This window comes from Mauremys mutica, chromosome 11 (assembly GCF_020497125.1).
Source record: "Mauremys mutica isolate MM-2020 ecotype Southern chromosome 11, ASM2049712v1, whole genome shotgun sequence".
NCBI classification, from domain to species: domain Eukaryota; kingdom Metazoa; phylum Chordata; order Testudines; family Geoemydidae; genus Mauremys; species Mauremys mutica.
Window position 1 is genome coordinate 70935654 of NC_059082.1, and position 27449 is coordinate 70963102.

Below are 27449 nucleotides of genomic sequence, written 5' to 3' on the forward strand. Positions count from 1 at the left end.
AAAAATTACATTAGAAGGACATTATTAATGTCTCCTTTCACTTGTAATCAATCTCCTGCCTCATTGGTTACACACTTCCAACTCCGCAACAAATGAAGTAGGGGTCCTACAGACAGGTTTCTTCACTGTATGATCCTAATTCATCCCCAGAGACCTCCATTCTGTGAACTGAATGAGGCAGGGGTCTTGTGGGAAAATAGTCATAATTACATAATCACATACTATCATAAATCCATATCCACAAGGGGGCTGAATTAAGGTTGCACAGGCACCCTTAATTCTGGCATTTCCTAACTTTTGAGTGCTTGACTTTTATGTGCAGTCTTAATGTTCTTTTAACATGGTGTGTGTGTATAATTTCTTATCTTATTTAAAAAAAACAAACTTTTTATGTGACATCCTAATAGATGTCTATACCACACTGTAAACCTGGGTCTGTGAGACCCAGGCTTGTAGACTTGGTGTTTCTGAGCCCATGCTGCATTGTAAACCTAGTTTACAATTGCTGGACCAGCAGAGCCATGCTAACGTGTCCATACTACACTATGCAGACCTTCTTACTCAGGTCTATGGCTTGAGCTACGACTGCAAAATGACAGGGCTCGGACCTAAGTCACAGTGGAACTCAGGGTCTGTCGCAGCTATGTCACTTTCAAAGGGTACTCAGGAACCAAGATTGTGAGGCACCTTGCCACTACTTACCCATAGTGTGACAGTCTTGGTTCTGCTTGCTTTGGAGCAGGTCCCTGAAACCAACAGCCTGTAGCAGCATCAGCACTGCTTTCCAAACCTTCGCAGACCTCAATCTCTCTGTACAGGTAGTGACAGGCACACACCAACCCCCAGATACTTGGAGCATTCCCTGCAGTGTCCAGCCCATTATCCATGGGACACTTGCAGAATTACCAGGCCCACTCGTCCCAGCGGAACAGGATACCCCCCGCTTGTAAGAGTCAACTCATGACCAGCACCTTGCATAACACCACAGCACTGAGATATATTCATAGTGAAAACAAGAATAAAGACAAGAGCTGGGGGAGATAATGGGTAAGGATATTGGAAACAAATGGTTACACAGAAAACAAAATTGTAGCATGCTCTCCAGAGATTAAATTTAACTAACAGGTTAACCACCTGTCTAAAGATGTTTGTCACCCGAAGTCCTCTTTAGTGTTTTCAGCCTCGCTTGGCTGAGACCCTGCTTTCATGAATGGAGATGGAGGATGCCAGGATGTTATCTTTGCCTTTTAGAAATAACCCCAAAGTTCATTGTCTTTGCTCAGAGCCAGGATACCACCCATGGCTTTTTTTTCTTTTTCTGTGTGGTCCTTTCCTGTTGAGTTCACATCAGTTCATTACCATTTGACTTTGTTTGTAAATAGGCATCCATTGTGTTAGCTTACAATGCTTCCTTTACAGCCGGACAGAAATACACATTTCTTACCTATCTGGAGGAACCAGCTGAAGGCATGTCACCTTTTGCTGACCTGCTTTTAATTTACATGCTTAAAGCCATAATATTCTAGTACAGATTAAGAACTCCTTACATAGTACACATACATACATTTCACAATTATATTGATGACCAGTCTGTCACTGTCTCTTTTTGGTGAACCAGAACATACAGATCAGAATCAGGAGATTCTTGGAACCCCGCTGTATCGTGTCAGTGTGGGAGGGCCCCACAGAACCCCGCATTGTAGTGGCATGTAGGGTAATGGCATGGTGCTGTGAGGTGATGTGATATATGGTTGTCACAGTGCCATAAGGGGCAGGACAGGGCCAGCTGGCACATCTGCCGGGGGGGGGCAGCAGCATGGGGGACAGCCAAGTGCCCGGTGCCCAGCCTGCTGCCTCTGCTTCCACTTCCAGGGGCGCGCCAGTCAGCACAGGAGAGCCCCGCGCATGCGCCTTGGGGCTAGGCAGGCGTGGGAGAGAGGGAGCTCTTCTACACAAACCGACTCGTCCGCAGAGGGGACTCCGAGCCGCGCGTCCTTTGCGCATGCGCCTAGCCGCTAGAAGGGCGGGGATCGTAGAAGCACTGCGCACGCGTCCTATCCCGAAACGGGATAGGAAAGCGTCTAGCCGCGCGAGCTCTACTCATGCGCCGCTGGGAAAGGGTGAAGGTGTGCGCCGCGCGATTCTAAGGCCTTACGCTGCGTGGTTGCGTCATGGCGTTGTGTTGTTTTTATGTAATCTTCTCTGGGCTGGTGTGACGTTCTCTCCGAGGAGAGCCGGGAGCGTCTTCCTGGTGCGGGGTCGCTGCTGGGGAGGCTGGGGGTGGGGCTGGGCAGGGAGGCGGGCAGCGCGGCTGGGGCTGGGGACTGAAGTGTTTCGGGGTCTGGCCTGAGGGCAGGGAAGTGGTGGGGGGCAGCCCGCCTGGGGCAGGCCTGGGGGCGGCCCTTCAGGAGCAGGGGTTGGCCTGGGGCTAGGAAAGGGGGGGGGCAGCCCTTTGGGGGCGGATGCGTAGCTTGTGGGCAGAGAGAAGTAATGTGAGGTAGGAGGCAGGCTCCCTGCTTTAGTGAGGGTAAGGAGATGTGTGTGTGTGTGTCATCAGTCCATTTGCTTCCTGCAGGAGGGGCAGGCACAGCACTGGTAGGGTCCCCAAGATGCCCGGAATGGTGATGTTTGGGAGACGCTGGGCTATCGCTAGTGATGACTTTGTTTTTCCGGGAGCCTTTGAACTTTTCATCAGAATGATCTGGTAAGAGCCATCCCATCCTCACTTCCCACCACCCTCCAAGAGGGGAGAACCATGCAGCTGGGAGATCTGGTCTGCCATGGAAGGTGCACTGTACATTTGTCATGCCCTATTATTATTTATTGTAGAACCCAGTATGCCATTGTGCTAGGTGTTGTATGAATAGAACAAAAAGACGTTCCCTGCCCTGAAGAGCTTACAGCATATAAAACAAGAGATAACATAGATACAGACAGACTCAAGTGTTCTGCCTGCAGCCATTCCCTCCTGGTGACAGCAGGCTGAAGGCAAAGCTGATCAGCATCCGATTAACTATTGACAAGTGATTTCTAGTCCTCTGTAAAGGATAGTGTGAATGTTAGGATTATTTTAATTGTTTTATTTTAAATGTATGTTAATTTTCATGCTAATTGGAGTAGTCCTTGGGCTTCTTAGGAAATTGCTATTATGTATCTGTAGATTATCTTGTTGATTTTTATAACATGCCTGGGAAGCTGCTGAGTTGGTATGTTAGGAATATTTGTTTAGATGTGACATGAGACTGTCTGGTTCATTTGGCATTTTATTACATGGAAGTGAGAAAGAAACTGAGGTTTTTTTCCTATCATGTATTGACAACACAGGTTTTCATATAGAGAATGAGACATGTAATGTAACTTTTGCATGCTGTACTAAATTAATACCATACTACACAGTAATCATTTGCTACTACTTCAAGATGTGGCTGCATCACTTAAACTGATAAACTTCACCCATCGTTGAAGTGCTCTGGGATCCATCTGAATGAAAGGTGCTATTAGAAAAAGGAGGATATTGTTGAATTTGTAGTCTCTATTGTGGTTATTGCAATATACTCTACGGGGGTATTTACATTCTGTGAGTTTCATTGTGGGAATACACCCCTTTTGTGAATTATTTTTAAATGAAGATAATTTTTTATGACTGAATTAGCTTTGTGGTGAAGTATGTTTCTTCCTAGCCGTGACAACTTACGGTACTGTTTTTCTCCAGGTGGATTGGAATTCTTGTTTTGTACTCCATTCACAAAGGGAAATTTAACTGTGCTGGAGGGGGATTATTGCACAGCTACCTGCTTGTCCTCCTCATTCTCCTGGCTGCCATAATATGCGCTGTATCTGCTATTGTGTATATCAGTATGCAAGGTAAATACTCGTCTGCAATACCTGATATTTATAGTAGTAGGATTTATATATTTTATTTAGATTTGACATTAAAATAGAACAGCTTTACAAACATTCTGTGTGCCCTGACAGTAATAAGGTTTATAGTAACCACTTCTCAGCATTAATAATACTAATACAAATAAATTAAACTCTGCTAGCCTTAAATAATCAAATAGAGGTAACAGTTTACCACAGCCTGGAGATAACTTAAAATAGGGGGACTCCAGAATATCCTCTCACAACCAAATCAGATTCAGCAATGCTGTTACTTCCACATCCAGCAATTTACTAGTTCACTAATAAATAATCTGAAAAGATGCACTATTTTTAACACCTCTGACAGACTTCCAGGAGCAGCTATGCAGAATCCATCTGCTCCATAATGGTACTTGTAAACATAGCCTTATATAGTCACAGTCAATGCCACATATCAAAAGTGTATCAGATACAGTATGCTGTTAAGGAAAAGTATATAGAAAGGTGGTCCACACAAATTATATAGTGTCCTATTAATAAAATAATTATATAAACAGGAAGAGTTTCAGCTTGAGGAAGAGAGGCCAACTAATATGATACGGGAGCGTATGCATAGACACCTTATCATGGGACATAGACGTACCTTAATGGTCCCTTTGTATATCGTGTTCTGTTCTGCGAGCCTCATTACCAGACAGATAGACCCTCCTAATATCTGTCTTAGGTACTTGTATTCCCCCATTAGAGTAGTATTTGAGCACTTCACAATCTCTAGTGTATTTATGCTCACAACACCCCAGTGAAGTATTATCCCCATTTTACAGAGAGGCTGTAACTTGCCTGAGGCTACACAGAAAGTCTGTTGGGAGACCCAGGTCCAAATACCTGCTCCACAAGTCTTAGGCTAGTGCCCCAACCATTGGACCATCCTAGAGTGATCATAGAAAAACAGCTAAAACATTTAGGCATCTGGAGGGATTGAGCTCATGAAAGATTAAAAATCAATGTTTTGGGGATATAACGATATATAAATACATGTATGCAAACATCAAGAAGGGAGAGGGATTGTTCAGCATAATTTAAGGGCATATAACTAGGAATCACCAGATAAATTAAGAAAGGGAAAACAGAGATTGGATCTCTGGGAAATCTAACAGAGAATTCCCCAATTAAAAACAACCATCTCTGAAGGGAAATGGTGGAAACCTTGTTACTTGGTGTCTCTAAAACTAAAGTGAAGGAAACTCTAGTAAATGTGCAATAAGGAAAGTGGAAGATGGACTAGCTAATCTAATATGTCTCTCATATATCTGGAGTCGATTGATACTCTTACATTATTCCCTCCCAAATAAAAACAATTCAAGCACTTTCAAACAGTAACAGGGGTATAATCCATTGTTAGTTAAATTACGTGCCTGGATCAAGTGGCTGGACAGAAGTTTGTTAGGCCGAGTAACATGCATCACCATCTGAGGCACTGAAATGTTGAATTAATTAAGCTATCATCTGCTTGACAATATCTGCAGCACTAGAGTGTAAATTGTAATTCACAATGCCATTTTTAGTTTGTTGGGTGACAAGTTTTGTCGGTAACATCTCTGTAGTTGATCTTCTCACTGTATAAAAAGTATTTATAAACTGAGCTCATCCCCACCCTTCTATGAACTACTTGTAATGCTCTGAAATACTAGAAACCTTACTGTATTTTCAGATCTGGGTAGCTTTGCTTCCCTTCATCAGACAAATGCCACTTCTCTATTTTGATGAGATCCTTTTGCTAGAACACAATTTCATTTAAAAAAAAACAACCACCACCAAACTCTCTTCATCTTATTCTTAAAATAGTGAGACAAGGCTGGATGGTGGATTGGGGGTAGTACCCCAGACTGTGACACGAATGTGTGCATTTTGGGTCTCATGTTTATGCAGGGTGGATTCATCACAGACAACAAAAAGAACAGGAGTACTTGTGGCACCTTAGAAACTAACAAATTTATTTCAGCATAAGCTTTTGTGGGTTACAGCCCACTTCTTCAGATGCATAGAATGGAACATATATTGAGGAGATATAGATATAGATATATATACACACACACATACAGAGAGCATGAAAAGGTGGGAGTTGTCTTACCAACTCTGAGAGGCCAATTAAGTAAGGAAAAAAAGACAACATGATTGGTTCCCAAGGAAGGGGACTGGGTTACAACAATTAGCTAACTCCAAAGAGATTTTTGGGTTGGTCTTGGAGAATACTGTGTGACTACTCTTTTGCCCAAAAAGATGGAGTATTTCAGTCACAGCCATCTGAACAGAGTTTGTATCATCTTGTGTTCTTGTATTTAACTGCCTTATTAGTAAGCCCAGACCTATTGAGAAAAATAAGCTGTATGGTGATTGGGTTTTTGTTGTAGCTAAAGTGACTTTGAGAAAGGTCTGTGAATAAAGATCAGTGATTTTAAACTCTGAGATCTCTATTCAGTTGACTGGACAAACCTGTAAATCTTTAAAGATGCATCTCCAAATAGAAATACTTGTTCTATGCCAGGATAATATGTAGAAGCAAAAAATGCTTGCCAGAAATGTAAGGAATTCTGAACTAAGATAGCAAAGCTCACAACCAGAGTAGCAAAGAACTGTAGGCAGGCCTTACTTTTTGTGGAGCTTTGGGTTTGTTATGGGCTCACTACTGCTTAATTGAAGTCAATAGCAGAAGCCTTATTTCCTAGAGTAGTGGTCACCAACTGGTCAATGACCCTCGACTGGTCGATCCTAGAGAATTTCCCAGTCGATCGCGATCTCCGGCGGCGCAGCAGGGCTGCTGCTAAGGCAGTCTTGCTCCCTGCCTGCCCCAGCTCCATGCCACTCCCGGAAGCAACCAGCACGCTCCCGCGGCCCTGGGGATGTGGGGGCAGGGGTTTCCCTCCCCGCGCTGCTCCTGCCTGCAAGCGCCACCCCCACACCTCCCATTGGCCGGGAACGGGAAGCTGTGTCCAAAGGGAGCTGAAGGGGCGGTGCTTGCAGAGAGGGGCAGCGCGCGGAGCCATATGTGTCCCCCCCCGCCCCACACACACACACAGGGGCTGCAGGGGCGTGTTGGCCCCTTCTGGGAGCCGCATGGGGCCAGGGTAGGCAGGGAGCCTGCCTTAGCCTCGCTGCGCCGTTGTCCGGGAGACACCCAAGGTAAGTGTTGCCCGGCAGGAGGCCGCACCCCAACCCCGAGTCCTGAGCCCCCTCCCGGAGCCAGCACCCCGATCCCACTCTGCACACAAAACCTCCTCAAACACCCCAAACCTCTGCTCCAGCCTTGAGCCCCCTCCGAGTCAGCATCCTGTACCCCCTCCTACACCCCAACCCCCTGCCCCAGCCCCCTCCCAGAGCCTGCACCCCTCTCCTGCACCCCAATACTCTGCCCCAGCCCAGAGCCCCCTCCTGCACCCAAACTCCCTCCCAGAGCTTGCATCCTCACCCCCACTTGCACCCCAGCCCCAGAATCAGCCCGGAGCCCCCTCCCATGCTGTGAACCCCTTGGCCCCAACCCAGAACCCACACCCCCTCCTGAACCCCAATCCCCTACCCCAGGCCGGTGAAAGTGAGGGAGGGTAGGGGAGAGTGAGCAATGATTGGGGTGGGGCTTTGGGGCAGGGGTAGAGCCTTGGGGAAGGGGTGGGGTAGGTCCTGGGTTGCCCTTAAATTCAAAAAGGCCTAGAGAGTCAAATTGGGCCCTATATGAACAGGCTGAGGCTGAAATGTATCTTCTGGGAAATGAGATGTGTGCAGCAACAGATACAAAAATTCCTCTGGGAAAGCGGAAATGATTTTAATATTTCCAGTTTTAAACCATTAAAAATGCTAAAGATGTTCACCATTCAGTTCTAAGACACTTTATGGTCTACACTACAGTTTCACTTCTTCGAAACTTCACTGTAAAAATCTTAGTTTGTTGGGTTTTTATATACTTGATTAAATTTCACACTGGGCACCATAGCATAAAAACACTGATGTAATATTTTTTTTATGATATTTTATGTACATAAATGACTTTTACTTAAATTCCATCTGTAATTTCAGGAACAATTTCTAACCCTGGGCCAAGGAAATCTCTTCCTAAATTGCTTTATACTCGGCTAGGTCTTTATATCCCAGAATTGGTCTGGGCAGTTGTGGGAGCTATATGGGTGTCGGACACCGATGTACGTTGTGAAAGGACTGTGGTAAATGTCGTATTTGGGACAGTTATTGCAAGGTAAAGATGCTAACAGAAAACTAAACTTATATTATGCATTTATATTTTAAATATCCAGTGAAGATTTTTTCTGACCACTCAAAACTTGGATATTTGTTTTAAATTCCTGGAGTTTCTTAAACCAGGATTTTTATAGTGGGTGAATACATAAAGACTAGAATAAACTAATTTTTTCATCATGCTTTTCTAATTACCTGAGAGATGTTGTGGCATCCTCCCTTACAAAGCAGGGGATGAAGTGAAGGCTATGAAGAGTAAAGATGAGAAGGGGTCAAAAAGACAAACAAAGATGGACGATAGGACAGATGTGAAGAGGGTGGGAGAAGAGAAACAGAGGAGCAGGGATAGATGCCTTAAGAGACTGATAGTGGCATATGGAGCCTTTCCCAACTTAAGGTAGCTATTTCGAAACAGTCATCCATCAGTGATGATTGCAGTAGAGGTTTAGTGTTTTATGTGAAATGAGTTGGCAGTCTCAATCCTGTTCCTAGTGGATTGGTGTCCCTATTACAAAGCCATCATCGGTACCAGTAAGTGAGTGTGCTGGTGGTATGCCACACTAAACTGTATTTTCTTTTCTGTGACAAGAACTATAGCTGCATGCTCTTGTATACAGTACTTTAGGAGTACATGGTTCACCAAGCCTTTCCTCCCACACCCTTCTGTTTTGCAGCTGGGTTATCATCATCTTTACCATCGTTGCAGTTGTAATTGTCTTTGATCCACTTGGGGGGAAAAAGACACTGTACCTGGCTGATGATATAAATCGCAACTTGGAAAGCAGTCAATCAGGTCAATTGTTTTATAATGTCAAGAAGACCGCAACCAGAGTGTGGGAGACGAGAATCAGGTTACTGTGTTGTTGTATTATGCAAGATGATGATCACCGAGTGGCTTTTACAAGTATTGCAGAGCTTTTCCGCACCTACTTCTCAGTAAGATGGAAAGATTTGTTTATTTGTTCTTATCATTCCATTTGACAAAACACTGAATCCCCAATACTGCAGCATTTTCACATGTGGCTCTTGCCTTTAGGTCAGTGAGAGTTCAGTAGTGCCATTTACTTAGGTATCAAAAGCCTGATTCTCATCAGCTCTATTCTGAAACAGAAAACTTACACCACACTGTCCTCCTTTTAACATGGGGTCCTTTGCCCTTTGGGGGAAGAAATTGGGAAAATTGCACAAACTAACAAATTACAAACTTAAAACTTGGAAAAGTCACATGCTCAAGTAATCACTGTTTTCAAACTACTTTATTTTAACACACTTGGCACTTCAGACATAGGAGCCAGATAGGCAATAGCCTCACAACATTGAATTTGCCTCCACTTTTTCACCAATATTTTGGTCACAAACTTGCTTTCCTGTAGTATCATGCTTGCTTGCATTTAAAAAATAAAATTTTTAAATCACTCTTTTCCTTGTACAAACATATTCACTGTCTTCACTTAAAAAAAAGCCCCATTCCACTGGAGTTTTCTCATGATCCTCTAAGAATGCCTGGTGGTATTAATTGAGTTTAGGATCTTGTCTATATTGGGAGTTTAGATTTCCCAGTAAGGCTGTTGACTGTAGTTCAGCTAGTGAAGTTCTTTTTCTCTTCAACTTGGGCAATTCCCTAGTCAGGGGAATGAGGTTGATTTTTCTTAACCTTGGTATGTGGGGATCCAGAGTTTACCATTTTTCCCCTTGCCCATAGTAGGGAATGATGCAAACAGTTTAGCTACATTAATTTATTGAGCTTATGAAGAGGTAATGTCAGCATTAACAGTGTGTTAATGCAGTTTTCCCATCCTGAACTATACCAAACTGGCCCATGCAAGAAAGCTACTCTGTAGTTGCTGTAGAAAGCTCATCACAATTTAAGGTCTGCGTAGTATTGTTTGAGCTGGGACCTAACTGCCAGCACGCTCTGCGGCCATGTGGGAGAGCAGAGTTCAGCAGTGACCTTAGGCTCTCTTTTCATACTCAAGGTTGGTGGGAGAGGTTCTTACTCATTAAAATGGTGTCTGTGCATGCTGCTCTATAATTGCCTCCAAGTCAGTGGGTTGTAGGATGATAGAGGGAGCCTTGATAAGGGGAGTAGTCATCCTGGGCAGCTGAATTAAAACCTCCCCACCTCTGTACCTGGACCTTTCCTCTGTAAACCCCTCCCCCTTCACTTATGCATAGTAGAAAAGGAAGTGCCCACATCCTGATTTTGCTGAGTCTTCCCATTGCCGTCAAACTTAAAAATCCCAGTTCTCATGGCTAATAGAAGGGGAATCCTTCTGCCAATATTTCTAATTATTACTCATGATATAGCTTGTTTATTTTGCCAGTCTCATTTCACATAAGTTGCTAAGAGCCTTCCAATGATCACTGTTGACCTAGGGTCAATTGGGATAGCTCAGTGATTTGAGCATGGGCCTGTTAAACCTGGGGTTGTGAGTTCAATCCTTGAGGGGGCCATTTAGGGAACTGGGGTTAAAAACCAACCAAACAAAAAAAAAAAACAGACACACACGCAACTGTCTGGGGATTTGTCCTGCTTTGAGCAGGGGGTTGGACTAGATGATCTCCTGAGGTCCCTTCCAACCCTGATATTCTATTCTATGAACAAATAATCTTGTGATGATAAGCTCAATTACCATACTCTCTGGCCTTCTAATGTGGTTTCTTTACAGATGGAATAATTTTCATGGCACCCTAAGAACCCAATCCTGTGAGGGGCTGAGTGTCCTCACTTCTTATCAACTTCATGTGTGACTGTAGTGCTCATCACTTTGCAGGCTCGAGCTCTAAATGACAGGGTTGTATTTACAGTATTGTTAGAGATCTGTAAGCAAATGTTATGTGGCTTACCACAGGTTCAGCGCAGGAGTATTTGCTAGTGACATATCACAAATAATAGCATGGGCACTCCTTCAAACTTACATAGTAGCTGTAGAGGGAGGTACTTTTTTTTTTCTAAGTTGCTTCTGACAATTATTAGTCATGTTCAGATCATGTTTTATTTTAGGGCTCCACAGGCCTTTTTAAAGAAGATTATTTTAACTTTCTTTTTGACATTGGAATTTATGTATGTGGCTTTTATTTGCAGAAAGTTTTTAAAGATGCAGTGTTGAGTGCATTGGATGGCGATGTGAATGTTTCACAAGCACACCCTTGCCTTCTGATGTACATGTATTTACTAGAGAACTACAAAAGAAAATCACTTTTTAAATTTTTCAGTGGATTGCCTGTGATGTTGTGGGTTTATTTTTAAAGATTTTTTTCCATTTTCTTTGGCAGGACACTGATCTGGTGCCTAGTGACATAGCAGCAGGCTTGACCCTGCTCCATCAAGAGCAAGATAAAGTGGAAAACTGCCCAAAAGAGCCTGAAGAAGTCCTGTGTCATTCCCACCTATCCCATGTGGTAAGATAAGCTACCAAAAAACAGCTTTGTGATACAGCCTGTTTAAGGGACAGTGTCTTGTCAAACTGAACTAAAATGCAAGTTTTGTAAAAATTAGCTTTGACAAAATCCAGGGCTCATAGTTTCCAATATTTTAAGTTCAAATAGGAAATTTTGTAATCCTATAAAAATTCTCTTATGACGATTGCAATCAAAACATTCATGTATTGTACTAATACATGGAGAACCTGAAAGTAAAAATGACTGGAAAATCATTATAAACTAAAAACCTCCCAACATCTTACCAAGTGTATTATAGAACTGGGCTATAAGGGTGGGATTTTCAAAAGCATCCAAGTGATTTAGGAGAACAAGTCCCATTGAAAAACAATGGGAGTTGTGTTCCTTAGGCACTTTCAAAAATTTCACCCCACAATTATGTTTTCATTTATATTGATAAATATGAAATTTTGAAATGGGAAGTAGGTGTATGGGGTGTGAAAAATATAGGTTTTTTTTGCATCACCATGAAGAATTTGCACAAAAACAAATAAGATGACGTTCAATTCTGTAAGCATAGAGCTGAAAATGTTGGTCTTGCAGTACAGATGCTCCTTGACTTACGCAAGCATTCTGTTCCGGAGTGCCTTGCGCAAGTCGAATTTTGCGTAAGTTGGGAACGTATACCCAACAATTACGCGCCCCCCCCCCCAAAAAAAAAAAGCTCACTGAACTTTTTCCATAAATGCAGATTTGCATAAATCGGGTTTGTGTAACCTGGGGAGCGTCGGTATACTGTATTTTGTCTTTCAAATTATAACTAACTTACCAACATCCAGACAGGATGAGAAACAGTAATTGTTTAATGCTTGCTGATCAGGAGTGACACTTCATTTCGGGATCTTCCACCAGTCTCTTAAATGGCTTAAAATGGGAAAAACCTCTTGTCAATTATTTTGTACCTTTTGTAATCTTTAATTTCTCACCTATGGCACCGTTTTAACCAAAGTAGATGATTCCACTTCAGTTGAAACCGTTTAAGTGCACACCACTTACTAGAGAATTCCTTTTGAATTCAGCTGATGGTGGGTTCTGTGCAAAGGGGAAAAAAAGCTCTTGTGAGAATTATGTTACATAATCTGTAGCCTTCCCTCCACCTACATCCCTTAGAATGAACATTTAATTTTCAGTACCATGTTTATCAGTGTATAGTAAAGTATAGAAACATATAAACTTGGTACAGTTAATGAACAATTACTTTAAATAATTCAAATTTTTCAAGACTCCATTTTAAGACTTTATTGTTAACAAATAAACACTAAACTTTTTCTAAATAAGCAAATTGAATATGCTCAAGTGTGAACTGCTTCCTCCCAGTTGTTCTGTTTCACTTACTTGGGGCTTACAGTGAAAAGGTAAATAATAAACTTCATTGCCATGACTATTTGGGTCTGTGGGGAGATCTAGGCCCTTAGTGTTACAGTAGCATGGTGTGCATCTGTATTCTTTATCCTGGGCTTGCCTTACATATAGAACTGTTTTTTGTTTTTGTTTTTCCCCCCTCCAGACTGATGATTTGGATATTGAATTAGAAAATGCTGCTCACTACATGCAGTTTGCTGCAGCTGCTTATGGATGGCCTTACTACATATACACTAACCCATTTACTGCACTCTGTAAGCTTAATGGTGACTGGTAGGTTGGTATAAGATCTTAAAAGTGCATAGTTTCTTTTTTAATTATTTGTTTTTTTCATATCAGTACAAATCACTTAAATAGCAGTTCTTATTTTGTCCATTTCTGTCTATTAAGTATACATGAGCTTGACTGCTAGAGTTGTCTTTTGCAAATTGAGTAAAAGGAAACCAACCTTCAAAATACTTCTTCCGATTTTGGAAGGGTAGGCAAGCTGTTTTCTTTGGCCAAACTTAGAAAGCCATACACTAAACTTAATGGCATTTCTGTGTTTTGCGATTACACAAGAAGTTTTTGAACACTGCACCTGATTAGTTACAGATGTTCAGAGAATGTTCGTGGGCATCAGTGACCAGAACCCTATTGATTTTTGGATAGAATTGGACAATTGAAAGGGGGAATGGGAGACACATAGAGCAACAGCTCTAAGCCCCTCTGTAATTGTCTACAAACTCAAACAGTTGGTTAATGGCACCCATTAATGCCTTCCAGCATAAAACTACCTCTGTCTCATCTCTGCCTGTCCTAATAAAGTTTAACATGTTTGCACCTTGAATGATTTATCTTCCAAACAAATACTGGTTTGGGGGAATTGGGGCATGGGAGAATGGGAGTGTGCACACAGCCCCTGGCCTGGGAGACAGAATGGGGGGAGGGCACACAGAGCTCCTGGTGTGGAGTGAAAATTGAGGGACCTTGGTATGAGTGGAGTGGGGAGCACCCAAGACCATTAACCTGGAGAATAGGGAGGAGACAGAACCTAGTGAGGCAGAGATTGGGGTATCCTGATATGGGTAGAGGGGGGCACACAGAGCTCCAGCACTGGGAAGATGGGGTGCACGGAGGGAAAAGGGTGCACGCAGAGCTCCTAGTATGGAGGGTATGGCAGGAATGGGGGTGCACACAGAGCTGCTGGTATGGGGGGAATATGAGGAAATTTCAGAGAGTACCTGAAATAAAGAGGGACAGAAGGATAGCACACAAGGCCTTATGGGGTGGAGTGGAGGGATGCAAGGAGCCGCTGGTGCTTGCAGTGAGCTCAGCCTATGCAAGCTACAAAGAGTGTGACCCAGTAGTCACAAGAAAACAAAGAAACAAAAGATTGCAAACAGTGTAAAGAGTTACTGGTCTTCATTCAGCCAGATCAATGTTAGTATCTGAAAAGGCATTTGATTGAGTTGAATGGACATTCCTCAAAATGGGGTCATGGGTGTTGGAATCAAACCAAACCAACAAAGATGGATTGAGGCCTTATATGCTTCCGCTAAGACAAGAGTGTGTATAAATGGAAGTACATTGATTGTTTTCTCTATTTAGGGGAATCAGGCAAGATTACCCTCCTAGACCTCTTTGTCTTACAGTGGAACCATTTGCTTCTATATAAGGAAAAAGTCAGTTGTTAAAGACCCTGATCCTGAAATTCTCACTGTATAGGCAGTCTTCCCCCAAGTTAATGGGTCTCTGCACAGGTGGCCATCTGCACTGAGACAGGTGCAGGATCAAAATCTAACATAAGTAAATCTCACCATAAACTGGCTTTGTATGTTAATATTATATTTAACATAATATAACACAAGAGTGTCAAAATTAAGAAAAAGAAATAGACAAATTTGGAAATTGTACTAAGTGCATCAAACCAAAAAACTTTCTTATGTCAAACTTTGGCAACTTTGAAGTTGACCAAGTAAAAGTTATTATCTAACCCACCTTGTCTCCAATATTCTGTGATCATCACAGCTACAATAACACTGCAAACTTTGGCAGTTAATATTAAGAAGGCAAGCGTAATCTTATATAGTATCTCTCTGTTTAAATAATCACCTCCATTATTTGTGACATTAGCAGTGAATATTTCATCCAGCTTTAATTGCCATTAAGTTAATTATCCTCCTGAGATGTCACAACTTACAGTAATAAAGACTTGGGAGAAATTGAATGAATTTATAATTTTCTAGCTGAAATTGTGGCTGGGGTCAAATTAACTCACTCCTTAGAATTGTTTTTGTACTTGAAATTTTTTCTCAAGTGTATAATTTCTATCTGGATGTAGTTTTAAAAAAAAAATCTTCTTAGGAATTGCCTTGTTTGCTCTGCTAAAAGATTTATAGCAATGGTGTATTAGCCAGTCTTTATAGTATAAACACTCAGTGTGCTCCCAATAGAAACCCTGCTGTGAATGTAATTGAGTTCTTTTTCTGAAAGGAAATGTAACTAGCTGGAACTGGCAAGTTCACTTTTCTTTCCCATCTTTCCTTAGTTGCAGAAACAGCCCAACAGATTCTGATATAATTGGCGGTGATCGTCTTAACTTTCACTTTGGGTCCATCCTAAAAATAACAGGGCTGCAGTACAGAGATTTCATTCATATCAGCTTTCATAACAAGGTAAAAAATCTGGACAAACATTCAGCAAGAGAATTCTCAGTAATTTCTTGAGTTCAGTTAGAAACCAGGAAGAGGATGCTTTCCTCTCCTCGCCCTCCCCTGTTATAAAATGGAAGCCCCAACTAACCCAAAATGCTTTTAAAAGCATTTTTTAAAAAAAACCCAACCCTAATACATGGATGCTTGTTTAGATAACAGTGACAGAAACACTGAAATTTTTTTAAGTACTGACAGACTTCACAACACATAGCAAAAGCTCTTGCGTAACCTTGTACAAGAATAAGAGAAATCCTAATGATAACATACAATAGATTTTAAAAAATCCTGAGTTCAGTAAGAAAAGGTTATATGCCTAAATAAAATTTCATGATATGTTAATTTCTTTCCAGCAAACTACAATAAATCTTTACTGTTCTTGAAAATTTGGTATCTTCACTAAACACACCTAACTTTTTATCCTTCAGATTTTCGAGATCCCATTTTTTGTTGCTTTGGATCACAAAAAGGAGGCTATTGTGGTTGCAGTGAGAGGAACCTTGTCTTTTGAGGTATCATCTCTGTTGTGTAACACTGGCTCTGGAGATGGGTATGTCCCAGTGGTTTGGAGGAGACAGTACACTTCTCTGTAGTGGCTAGACGAAATATGAATTTTAAAATAACCCAACAGTTGAGTCAGCAATGAGATAGGGGAAGTAGATAATCTTCTTAAGTGGTAAGCCTGTCTGTTCTTGGATGCCTGAGAGCCTATATGCCATTTTAAGGGGCAAGTGGGAGAAGGGCAAAGGTAATTTTGTGTCAGTAGGGTGTGAGGTGTATGTACAGTGTACATTCCAGCTTTTGCATAGTAGCTTTAATCAGAGTATTGTTTGTATATACAGTAGCTGTAAATGGCACTTTGTGATGGGTTTCTAGATATGTGTAAGTAAGAGATATTCATACTTCTCTTTTCTGTGTGCAATTACTTGCAGACTCAGAGTTTGCTTGAGGATATTACTGTAGTAAAGACAGCGTCAAGAGCTGTGAAAATTCCCATAATTGTTGTCTGTAGCAAAAGGGGTCTGTCTTCTTCTTTACTTGCAGGATATCCTCACTGATCTGTCAGCAGAGTGTGAAGACCTGACGCTTGAAGACGTTCTGGAAAATGGTTTTGTACATAAGGCATGTGTCATCTTTAACCATTTGAAGTGATTTATTCAATGAAAAAAATCTAATTAACAACCCTAAATTTCTTCAATTAAATGGAATTAGCTGGGTTTTTTTGTGAGACAGAGTAGACCAGCTGTCCGGGTGGCTTGTTGGCAGTGTTCTTCTCTGCAATGCAGGAGGCAGAGTTTTTAAGTTGTAGTCCTGGTGTTTTGCTTGCCTCTTGTGTCCCTTTAAATTTAAAAAAAAAAAGAGAGAGAAAAAATGTAAATGTGCAGTACATTCATTCAAGTGCCACTCTTGGGCAATACATATGTCGGTAGAGCATTGAAATAGTTAACTAGGTTACACACATTTTTGCAGTCAGTACTCTGAACACTGCATTTAAAGGGATCTGTGTATTGCATTTCCAGCTGGACACTACTTTTTTCTCTTAACTTAGAATACTGTCTTCTAGGGGATAACTCAAGCAGCAAATTACATCTACAGAAGGCTAATAAATGATGGCATTTTAAACCAGGCTTTCACCATTGCTCCTGTAAGTACTGACTTCCAAATTATTCAATTTTCTGACAAAACACTTTGGAAACCAAAGTGGAGCAAGCTGTCTCTCTTTTAACCTCACCATATAACTCTTCTGTTTTTGTCTTTAGGAATATAAACTAGTTATAGTTGGTCACAGTTTAGGTGGTGGAACAGCTTCCATATTGGCCATCATGCTCAGAAACTCCTTCCCAACATTAAGATGTTATGCCTTTTCTCCTCCAGGAGGATTGTTAAGGTAAATACAACACTTGGTTTTAAGTGCAAGATAGAGAAATCATTAAGATACTTACACAAATTCATCCCTGGTATGACTGAGTGAAGTTGTTTCAGAAGGCTTTGGCTCATATTTTGACAGAAGAAGCTATAGTGGTTTTAATATATTAAATAGGGCTCTTAAGCAATTAAAAAAATCATGATTAATCATGCGATTTTAAAAAAGTAATCGCGTGATTAAACAACAATAATAGAATCCCATTTATTTAAATATATTTGGATATTTTCTACATTTTTCAAATATATTGATTTCAATTACAACACAGAATACAAAGTACAGTGCTCACTTTATATTTTTTATTACAAGTACTAGCAATGTAAAAAACAAAAGAAATAGTATTTTTCAGTTCACCTTATACAATACTGTAGTGCAATCTCCTTATCATGAAAGCGCAGCTTACAAAAGTAGATTTTTTTTTGTTACATAACTGCACTCAAAAACAAGACAGTGTAAAACTTTAGAGCCTGCAAGTCCACTCAGTCTTGCTTCTTGTTCAGCCAGTCGCTCAGATAAACAAGTTTGTTCATTTACAGGAGATAATGCTCCCCGCTTCTTGTTTACAATGTCACCTGAAAATGAGGACAGGCGTTCTCATGGCACTGTTGTAGCCGACATCGCAAGATATTTACGTGCCAGATGCGCTAAAGATTCATATGTCCCTTCATGCTTCAACTACCATTCCAGAGGACATGCGTCCATGATGATGATGGGTTCTGCTTGATAACTATCCAAAATAGAGAAACCTAAGTGTGATTTAGTTGGGGATTGGTTGATTTAGCTGGTGTTGGTCCTGCTGTGAGCAGGGGGTTGGACTAGATGATCTCTTGAGGTCCCTTCCAACCCTGATATTCTATGATTCTAAAGCAGTGCGGACCAACACATATTCATTTTCATTATCTGCATCAGATGCCACCAGCAGAAGGTTGATTTTCTTTTTTGGTGGTTCAGGTTCTGTAGTTTCCTCATCTGAGTGTTGCTCTTTTAAGACTTTTGAAAGCAGGCTTCACATCTCATCCCTCTCAGATTTTGGAAAGCACTTCAGATTCTTAAACCTTGGGTTGATGCTGTAGTCGTCTTTACAAATCTCACATTGATATCTTCTTTGCCTTTTTGTCAAATCTGCAGTGAAAGTGTTCTTAAAATGAACATGTGCTGGGTTATCATCTGAGACTGCTATAACATGAAATATATGGCAGAATGCAGGTAAAACAGAGCAGGGGACATACAGTTCTCCCCCAGAGAGTTCAGTCACAAATTTCATGAACTCTTTAAATCGTGTCATCAGCATGGAAGCATGTCCTCTGGAATGGTGGTCGAAGCATGAAGGGGCATACAAATGTTTCGCATATCTGGCACGTAAATACCTTGCAATGCCGGCTACAAAAGTCCCATGCAAATGCCTGTTCTCACTTTCTGTTGACACTGTAAAGAAGAAGAGGGCAGCAGTATCTCCTGTAAATGTTAGACTGAGTGGACTTGTAGGCTCTGAAGTTTTACATTTTGTTTTTGAGTGCAGCTATGTAACATAAAAAATCTACATTTGTAAGTTGCACTTTCACGACAGAGATTGCACTACAGTACTTGTATGAGAATTGAAAAATACTATTTCTTGTGTTTATAAATATTTACACTGTAAAAGATAAGAATAATATACACTTTGATTTCAGTTATATATATGAAAATGTAGAAAAACCATCCAAAATATTTAATAAATTTCAATTGGTATTCTGTTTAAGTGTGATTAAAACTCTAACTGTGATTAATTTTTTTGAGTTAATTGCATGAGTTAACTGCAATTAATCGACAGCCCTAATATTAAAGAAACTTGAACAGGCTTATCTTGTTCTGACTGGGGGGGGGGTTTGCTTTTGTAGATGATGACTGAAACTTGTTCATAGCTTATTTATAAAATAAAGTTTTCCAGCAAAGTTGTAATAGTCCCATCTGACATTGTTCCTGTGTAGCCATTAAAGAATGAAATACTCTGTTAATTCTGTTAACAAATACATGGTTAATACTGAAAGTAAATGCTTCAAATCAAAATCCTTAACTAATCTTGGCCTGTTCAACACAGAATCATAGAAATTTAGGATTGTAAGGGACCCTGAGAAGTCATCTAGTACATCCCTATTATTTAGCATGTGTAAGGGGGTTCAGTATAATCTGCTCTTGAATTAATTTTAAAAGGCTAGTCCCAGAAAAAAACCCAGTAAAATAACAAAGTTTTTATTGCACCACATTATTATATTATACAAATAACATAGGTCACAGCAAAACTAATATATATATATTTTTTATTTTTTTTTTAGCAAATCACTTGCAGACTACTCTAAATGCTTCATTGTATCAGTCATTGTTGGAAAGGACCTTGTTGCAAGGTAAGGATGTGACTTGAGATAGACCATTACATTTTATTCAGAGATGATTATTCTCCATCAGTTAGCCTAAGAAGCTTTTTTCACTTTGTTTTGTATGTTAAACAGGTTAAGTATGCCCAACATGGAAGACCTGAAGAGACGGATAGTGAGAATAGTTGCTAATTGTAACAGGCCGAAGGTAACAAAACACACCATGAGCAATAAAAGCAAAGGGAATTGTCAATTAGTTTTGATACAACATTTAGTGTGGTGATGGCTTGTTTTGTGTTAAGAAGGGGGTTCCAAAGCACAAATTGAACAGAAATGTTCAATTTTTAATTTAGTGACAACATAAGTATATGGTGTCATCTTATTTAAACCTTTCCCTGCTGTGTTGGAAACTTTTGTGGTTGTGCATAAGACCTGAGAGCTGAAATAGGGTATGTAATTCAGACTAGTTTGCTGCTCAAGGGAAATGCAAAAAATAAACCAAATAGCATAAATGGTGATAAATCAATAAGATTTTTAAATAGTTTTAGTAAATTGATATTACTTACAAAAATAGGGGATTTGTTTAAAACATCTTTATTTTCAATGCCATTTTTTTAAGGCAAAAATCTCATTTTTATTGCCTAGTTTTAGTATTAGTGAGGAAAAACACTATAGGCTGCAGTCAAGTTCACATGTGTTTCAGGAGGCCTAGTGGTGGATCTCCTGCACGGCAGCATTGTTTATTTACCATCCCAATTTGTTGCTGTGTTGGCTAGAAGGACCTAGAAGTATGCAGAGGCTGTGCAAAGTGTCTGTAGTGGGATAGTGTGCCCCTGGTGTTGCTCAGCAATGATCCCTGCAGCTAATTAAGGAGTCATTGATAGATCAATGACCGAGCACTCCAGTATGGCTCAGTAGGCTAAGTTTGGTCCTGTCTTCTGGGACCAAAAGTGAGTGGGGAATTTTGTAGAAGGGACTCCTTCTCCCCATCATCAGAGAAGGCTTTGTCTGGCTGTACCATCAGCCCTTAATGTTCATTGAGGAAACACAGGTGACATTCCAAAAGGAGCTATGCTTGCATTCTCAGAGCAGTAGTCATTGGAGAAGGATCGCATGCTGGATGAGGCTTTAGGGTGGTCCTCCTGGAGGACTGGAACAATAAATTGTCAGGAAGATGATTTCCTTGTGGTGTGAGAAGGAGTGGGTTAAAAACTGCCATCCATCAATGCCCAGAGTTAACCCATGGAGGATCTAGGGTTTTTTCCACAAGATTTGTGTACTTCCAAGATTAGCGACCCTATGGAGGCCCTCTGTGGAGAGTTAAACTTAAAGAAGCTGGTAGGCAGCTAGAGATTGTGGATGTGGGGATTTGAGCTGGATAGGAGAACTAGGGGGGAAAAAAATTAATTGTCAGAGTTGCAGACATTTCCCTCTGAATTGACCCTTGTTAATTATCAGCTCAGTCCACAAAAAAAAGTGTCTAATTAATTTGGAGAAACTTGGGTATAGAGATCTTGCAGTGTGTGTGTTTCTAAAATTAAATACTACTTTGAAAATAAACATCAAAATTTCATATTCTGCTCATTTCTCTCTGAACTCAGTACCAGATCCTGCTGTATGGGTGTTGGTATGAAGTGTTTGGAGGAGATCCAGATAACTTTCCAACTGAGTTAGATGGTAGAAGTCAAGATGCCCTAACCCAGCCTCTTCTAGCTGAAGAGAGTTTAATGATGCATCGGTCACCTTCTTACAATGCCATTGAGGATGAATCTCCTTTAGATGCTCCACCTCAGTATCCTCATCTTTATCTCCCAGGAAAAATCATCCATATTGTAGAAGAAACCAGCTCAAGAAGGTAAATGGTCAGCATTATGCTTCACTGAATTATTAAATTGAAGCTTCTCTTCTTCACCTTAGGAGCAGAGGCAAGAGCTCTGGTCTCTCTGCTCTCATCTTCTCCTACGTATGTTCATGCTCTTTATATATTGTATCCAATCTTCTCTGGCATTTCCTGTTTCTTTTACCTACTTCTGAGTCAGTGCTTCATTTCACCCTCACCCCCAAAACTGGGAACAAGCTCCTCTTTTTGTCCCCTCCACTGAATACTGTCTTGTGACATTGCAGCTGTAATGACCAAAACCCATTCTGTGTTGAATCTGTTCTACTCACTTACACCTTTAAACAGTAAGCTAGCCAGGACAGGTACTTGTTATGTGTTTGGCGCAGGCCACCTACTGTACAGCACTATAGAAGGCATCACAAAGTATTTAAGTGCTGTAATGGTGATGCGAATTGCTTTGTTACACACTACCGTGACATTACCATTGTTTGTGGAGTGAGCACCTAGCTATTGTGAAAGATGGTGTAATATCACCCATTATACTGAAATGGGCTTGTCCCAGCCATCGTGCAGTTGTGTTAATGATGTAGTACTACCATTTCTATTACATATTTGCCTCAATAACTGTAGCCTTAGAAGCATATGCTCGCTCCTGTACTTGGAATTCTCAAACTGGTCCAGCAAGAACCTTGCTGCCTCAGCTTCTCCCGCCCTTTGAGTTGAAGCAGGAAGGAGACAGATGCTCAAATAGCAAAGAAAATGGGGTTTATGAAACTACCAAAAAGGGAAGCGTTTAAGAGTTTTTAAAAAAGGCAAATCTCTTCCCTCCTTCCTACTCTGTGGGCCAGCAAGGCTCCTGCCTCTCTCCACCTCTCCTAGTTCCATTTTGAAACAGACACAAAAAGATGAATGATTTAGAGGAGAAGGAGCCTCCTTGTTGACCAAAAGAGAAGGGAGGAGGAAAATGAAGAAGGGAGGACAGGCCAAATTCTTTTAAAACACTTTCCCTTCAGCCGTTTGACAGCCCACTTTCTGGTTTCTTCTTTCACATTCGTTTAATATTTTTAGCTTTTAAAAATCAGTACTGTTTGGCAATAACCTGAGGATGGTCTCAATTGAGAGGGTGAATAATTAATATCCCTAACCTGGGCTAATAAAGTCCCTAGCCTTCCTCCTCAGTTCAGCCTGACACACAGTAATTAGCTGTATTATAATATTTAATCTAATATTGGATATGTAGTAAAAGCACCCTCAGCATAATGGTAGTCAGTAAATAACACACCACTACTTTTGTCCAGCCCATCTAGCCCCGAATGTGATTTTGAGATATTGCTAATAAAAATAAAAAACCATTTTAAAGACTAGGAAAAAAGGGTTCCTTTAGAAGTTTCTGATGCAGAAAATGGCAAATATTGGTTTAGTTTTATATTGATGGGCAATATGGAAAAAATTTATTAGCTGCTCATTGATGTCACTAACTAATGTGTTCATCGTTAGTTGAAAAATTTCATTTGTTTGTGTAAATAAACTAACCAGCAGACTCCATCTGCACAAATGGAACAGGATCTGTAACTCAGGGTAAGAAGAATGTGGGGAATAGGATTAGCTTACTTCTGATCTCACTGAAGTTGTTTTACCATTGATATAAATTGGAGCACAGTAGGCCAATACAGAGGGGTTTGTTGAAAAGCCCACTCTTTCATCTAATTATATAAAATATTTAGTAGTAGCTGAGTAAAGGTTTGTTTATATCCTTTAATAATCGGCAAAGGTTTTAAATATATGACTAATATGCTTTTTAAGGCCAACATGTGGATTTCCACTGTATAGTGGACACAGATAAAAATTCATGTTATTCTAAATGTCTAAAAGGCTTTATTGAAATATTTCTTTCTAGGTGGTGTTCTTCTGATGTTAAATATACTGCAAGATGGTCAAAAGAAACAGCCTTTAGCAATATTTTAATAAGTCCCAAGATGATAACGGATCACATGCCAGATGTTGTGCTCAAAGCCCTGAACAACTTGACTGAGGAAAAAGCATCTTGTATTACCTGTCAAATAGAAGGAGACTTTCACACCAACACAGTATGACTAAGAGAACAGCCCTATTTTTTTTCTTTAGGCTTCAAGTATTCAGGAGCCTTTAACCTCAGACTTAAGTGGTGGTGTGGGGTTTTCTTGTTTGTTTTTAACATGCCTAAAATAGAAACTGTGGAGGGATTGTCTTGGTGATGGTCATAATGCATTTTACTCTGCAGAGGTTCTGCAAAAGTAAACATTACTGGCTAACTGTAATAAAATGAATGTATTCAGGATTTTGACAGAAGCAGATATGACCTTTCTGGAAATGGAACAGTAAGATGAGTCTTAGCCAGCTACATGTAAATTACTGTACATTTCATTTTACAGCTTGAAGGATTCAGATAAACTGAGAACACAATTCATAGGGAGATTGAGCTAGAGCAGAGGAACCATGACACCTAAATTGTAGCTCTGCCACAGACTTGCTATGTTATCTTGAGCATGTCACTTAACTTCCATTGTGCCTCAGTTTCAGATGTGTAAAATGAGGGTATTACCCATCTTTGCGAAGCATTGAGATTCTTGGGTGTAAAAGCACAGTATTAATATTTATTAGAAATGGACACTGCCAGTAGGAAGTTTCATTAAAGGAAATGGGTAGTAAATGATGGTGCAGTTGCAAATCTAGTGCAGAGAGAGGGTTTAAATTAAAAAAAAAAATGAAGTTTTCTATTTTGTTTTTAAACAGCCAGTCTTGATTGCACTAGTTACCATGGAGATATTTTCAAAAAGTGTTTCATTTATTTCATGACAATTTTCTAATATTGGATCTCTTGTTTTTAAAAATGCTGCTTGGATACATGTGCAATATTTTTTGTATCTGTTTACATTCTTCGAGTGACTGCTCATGTGTATTCCACAGTAGGTGTGCGTGCTTGCTACATGCACTGGTGCCAAAGTTTTTCCCTCAGCAGTACCCATATGGGGGGAGCACTGCTGTGACCTCTGGAGTGGAGTGTCTATATCCTTCTGGCCGCCAGTGAAGGTAGTCAGAACTTTGTGCTCCAGCTCTGCTGCAGCCTTTTCTTCTCAACCTTAGTGGTACCGTTCGTGGATTGTTTCTTCAATTGTTGGAGTGGGCTCAGGGCATGTGAGTGGGCCCTCAGCGTTGGAGTGGGCTCCTACTTGGTCGGGCAGGCTCCTTTACGCTTTCCCACTGTTTCCCCTGAGCGACAAGGTCCTGCAAAAAAAAAAAAGCAGACAAGGCGAGAGTCATCCTCAAACCCAGGGGTGGGCCCTCCAGCACTGTTACAGGCCCCTCCTTTGCCTCTTGGCAGCACCCCTGAGGACACTGCCTAGACCTCCTCTCCCAGGATGGGGGGGCTGCCGCCTCCATCCCAATCTAGCTGTGCTCCACCTGACAGTGTGGTTGCTCCATGGCTAGAGGAGGAGGATGGCAGGTGTTCAGAGCAGGTAAGATAGGGCCTCCTGGAAAGTAGGAAGCTGTCTATGCCCTGGATGTATGTGGTGAAGTGGTCCAAGTTCTCCAAGTGGGTGAATGAGTGGGGAATTTTCCCCTCCTCTGCATGTCTCTATCTTATTCTGGACTATCTCCTGTCCCTTAGGGTCAAAGGACTGGCACCTGCTTCAATCAGGGTACAGCTGGTGGCCATATCGGCCTTCCACCCACCGGTGCAAGGGCACTTGGGTGGTCACAGAGTGGGAGAAGACAGTTTCCTGAATGGCCTTGACCATTCATTTCCGTATGCTAGATGACCCACCCTGTGCCACAATGGGACCTAAAGCTCATTTTGTCCCGACTTACAGGGCTGCCCTTTGAACCCCTGGCGATGTGTTCCTGGTCTCTCCTCTAGTGGAAGGTGGCCTTCCTTGTAGCGATCATGTTGGCCCAGCGGGTCTCGGAACTTAGGGCTGTGACCTCAGAACCTCCCTATATGGTCTTCCATAGGGATAAAGTCCAGCTTCACCCACACCCAGAGTTCCTCCTGAAGGTGGTCTCCACCTTTGATATGGAACAGAGTATCTTTCTCCCTGTGCTCTGTCCTAAGCCCCATTCCTCCAATGAGGAGCACCGCCTCCACACATGCCATGTGCATAGGGCACTGGCCTTTTATCTGGAACAGACTAAGCTGTTCTGGAAATCCTCACAACTTTTTGTTGCCTCGGCTGAGCAGGTGAAGGGGCAACCTGTCTCCAACCAGCCTCTTTCCTGCTGGATCACCTCATGCATATGCATGTATTACAATCTAGCAGGGGTTCCCCTGCCACCGATCGTTAGGGCACATTCTACAAGGGCTCAGGCCTCATCAGCTGCCTATGTAGCCCATGTCCCTATCCAAGACACTTGAAGGGTGGCCAGTTGGGCCTCAGTTCATACAGTTACTTTGCATTACATGATTGTCACCCAGTCTAGTGATGATGCCGGAGTCGGCAGGGCAGTACCCGTCCTGGTCTATCATGAACTCCTACACACCTCCAACAGATATTGCTTGGAATCACCTAATGTGGAATACACAGGAGCAATCACGCAAAGAAGAAAGGACAGTTACCTGTTCTGTAACTGGAGTTCAAGACGTGTTGCTCATGTCTATTCCACACCCCACCCTCCTTCCCCGCTGTCAGAAATGTCCAGCAAGAAGGAACTGAGGGGTGGGGGGAAGAGTGCACAGCTCCCCTTATAGCGTGATATACAGGCACCACTCCAGGGGTTGCCGCAGTGCTCCCCCAGAACAGATACTGCTAAGGGAAAAACTTCTGGCACCGGTGCACATGCCAAGCATGCACACCTACTGTGGAATAGACATGCACAACATCTTGAAGAACACCAGTTACAGAACAGGTAATTGTCCTTTTTCAAACCTAAAGGACTCATTTTAAAATGTCAGAATCCCAAAATACGTTCTTAAGGGAGTGACAGGCAAGAACCATTGTACCTTTTCTACACTAGATCCAGCCTGAGACTAATGAGACTTTGACTCTTACCTTCCATACATTTGGTTTAGTTGGACAGTCTACTTAAGAAACCTTTGCAAGTACCTATTTTGCCACTCCATTTAAATTGATTGTATGGTGAATATCTGATTAAACGTGGTTGCTTTGTAAAAAGCATATGTTGCTTGTCAGAGACAGTCCCTTATTGTACCTTTTTTAAAAAAAAAAAAGTCAGAATTTGTGTATTGGGGTAGTGGAAGTTTGTTTGGCTAGTCCTGCTGTGCCCCTTCCCGCAGGGACAAAATAAAATCTCAGAATGTGTCTCTTTGAGTGTGCTCATGCAAGTGTATGTGTAACACCCAGCACAAGAAAGTTATGATTTGTATATAAAAAGCAATGCAGTCTATGGCTGTTGTGCTACAGCACCACTTTACGTACTTAGAGTGTAATTATTTACACTGCCAAGACAACCCCCTCACTTCATGCTATGCCCGGTCTAGTGCACTTTGATCTATTGCTGTTTGAAGTATCAGTGCACTAGGGAACTTCTGGTGGCAGGCATACTAACTTGTCCTTTAGCCCTGTCTTAAGTATCACCATCAGTTTTAATCTGATTTTTGATGCCTGTAGTACTAGAACAAAGGCAAGACGCTTCCTTTGATTTTTCCTCTCAAGGGTGAAGTTTAATCCCTGCTTGTAAGAATTCCTATTAACTGTCCCTGTGCACATCCCAGTAGCAGTCTTTCTGAGCAGCAAGGC

General features: G+C 41.3%; 1 protein-coding gene across 3 annotated transcripts; it reads left to right on the forward strand.

The window, feature by feature from the left end:
* The first annotated feature begins 1988 nt into the window (after positions 1-1988).
* DAGLB (diacylglycerol lipase beta) lies at positions 1989-27449 on the forward strand. Of its 3 annotated transcripts, none has more exons than XM_044979097.1 (16): positions 1989-2126; positions 2576-2704; positions 3713-3864; positions 7930-8104; positions 8778-9039; positions 11380-11505; positions 13052-13179; positions 15437-15563; positions 16028-16111; positions 16644-16721; positions 17164-17244; positions 17360-17487; positions 19836-19904; positions 20010-20082; positions 21476-21729; positions 23612-27449. In XM_044979097.1, exons 2-16 carry the CDS (start codon positions 2610-2612, stop codon positions 23805-23807), a joined length of 2028 nt encoding a protein of 675 aa, XP_044835032.1. In that variant the 5' UTR covers positions 1989-2126; positions 2576-2609; the 3' UTR covers positions 23808-27449. The 3 variants fall into 3 exon arrangements, with proteins under 3 accessions (XP_044835032.1, XP_044835034.1, XP_044835033.1); XM_044979099.1 differs by having other exon boundaries at positions 2104-2120; XM_044979098.1 differs by having other exon boundaries at positions 2120-2251.

Excerpts from the sequence above, each read along its gene's own strand:
- DAGLB (XM_044979097.1), top strand. The coding sequence starts at position 2,610 with ATGCCCGGAATGGTGATGTTTGGGAGACGCTGGGCTATCGCTAGTGAT. Across the intron at positions 16,722-17,163 it reads AAAATGGTTTTGTACATAAG|GGGATAACTCAAGCAGCAAA; the intron begins GCATGTGTCATC and ends ACTGTCTTCTAG. Across the intron at positions 17,488-19,835 it reads CCTCCAGGAGGATTGTTAAG|CAAATCACTTGCAGACTACT; the intron begins GTAAATACAACA and ends TTTTTTTTTTAG.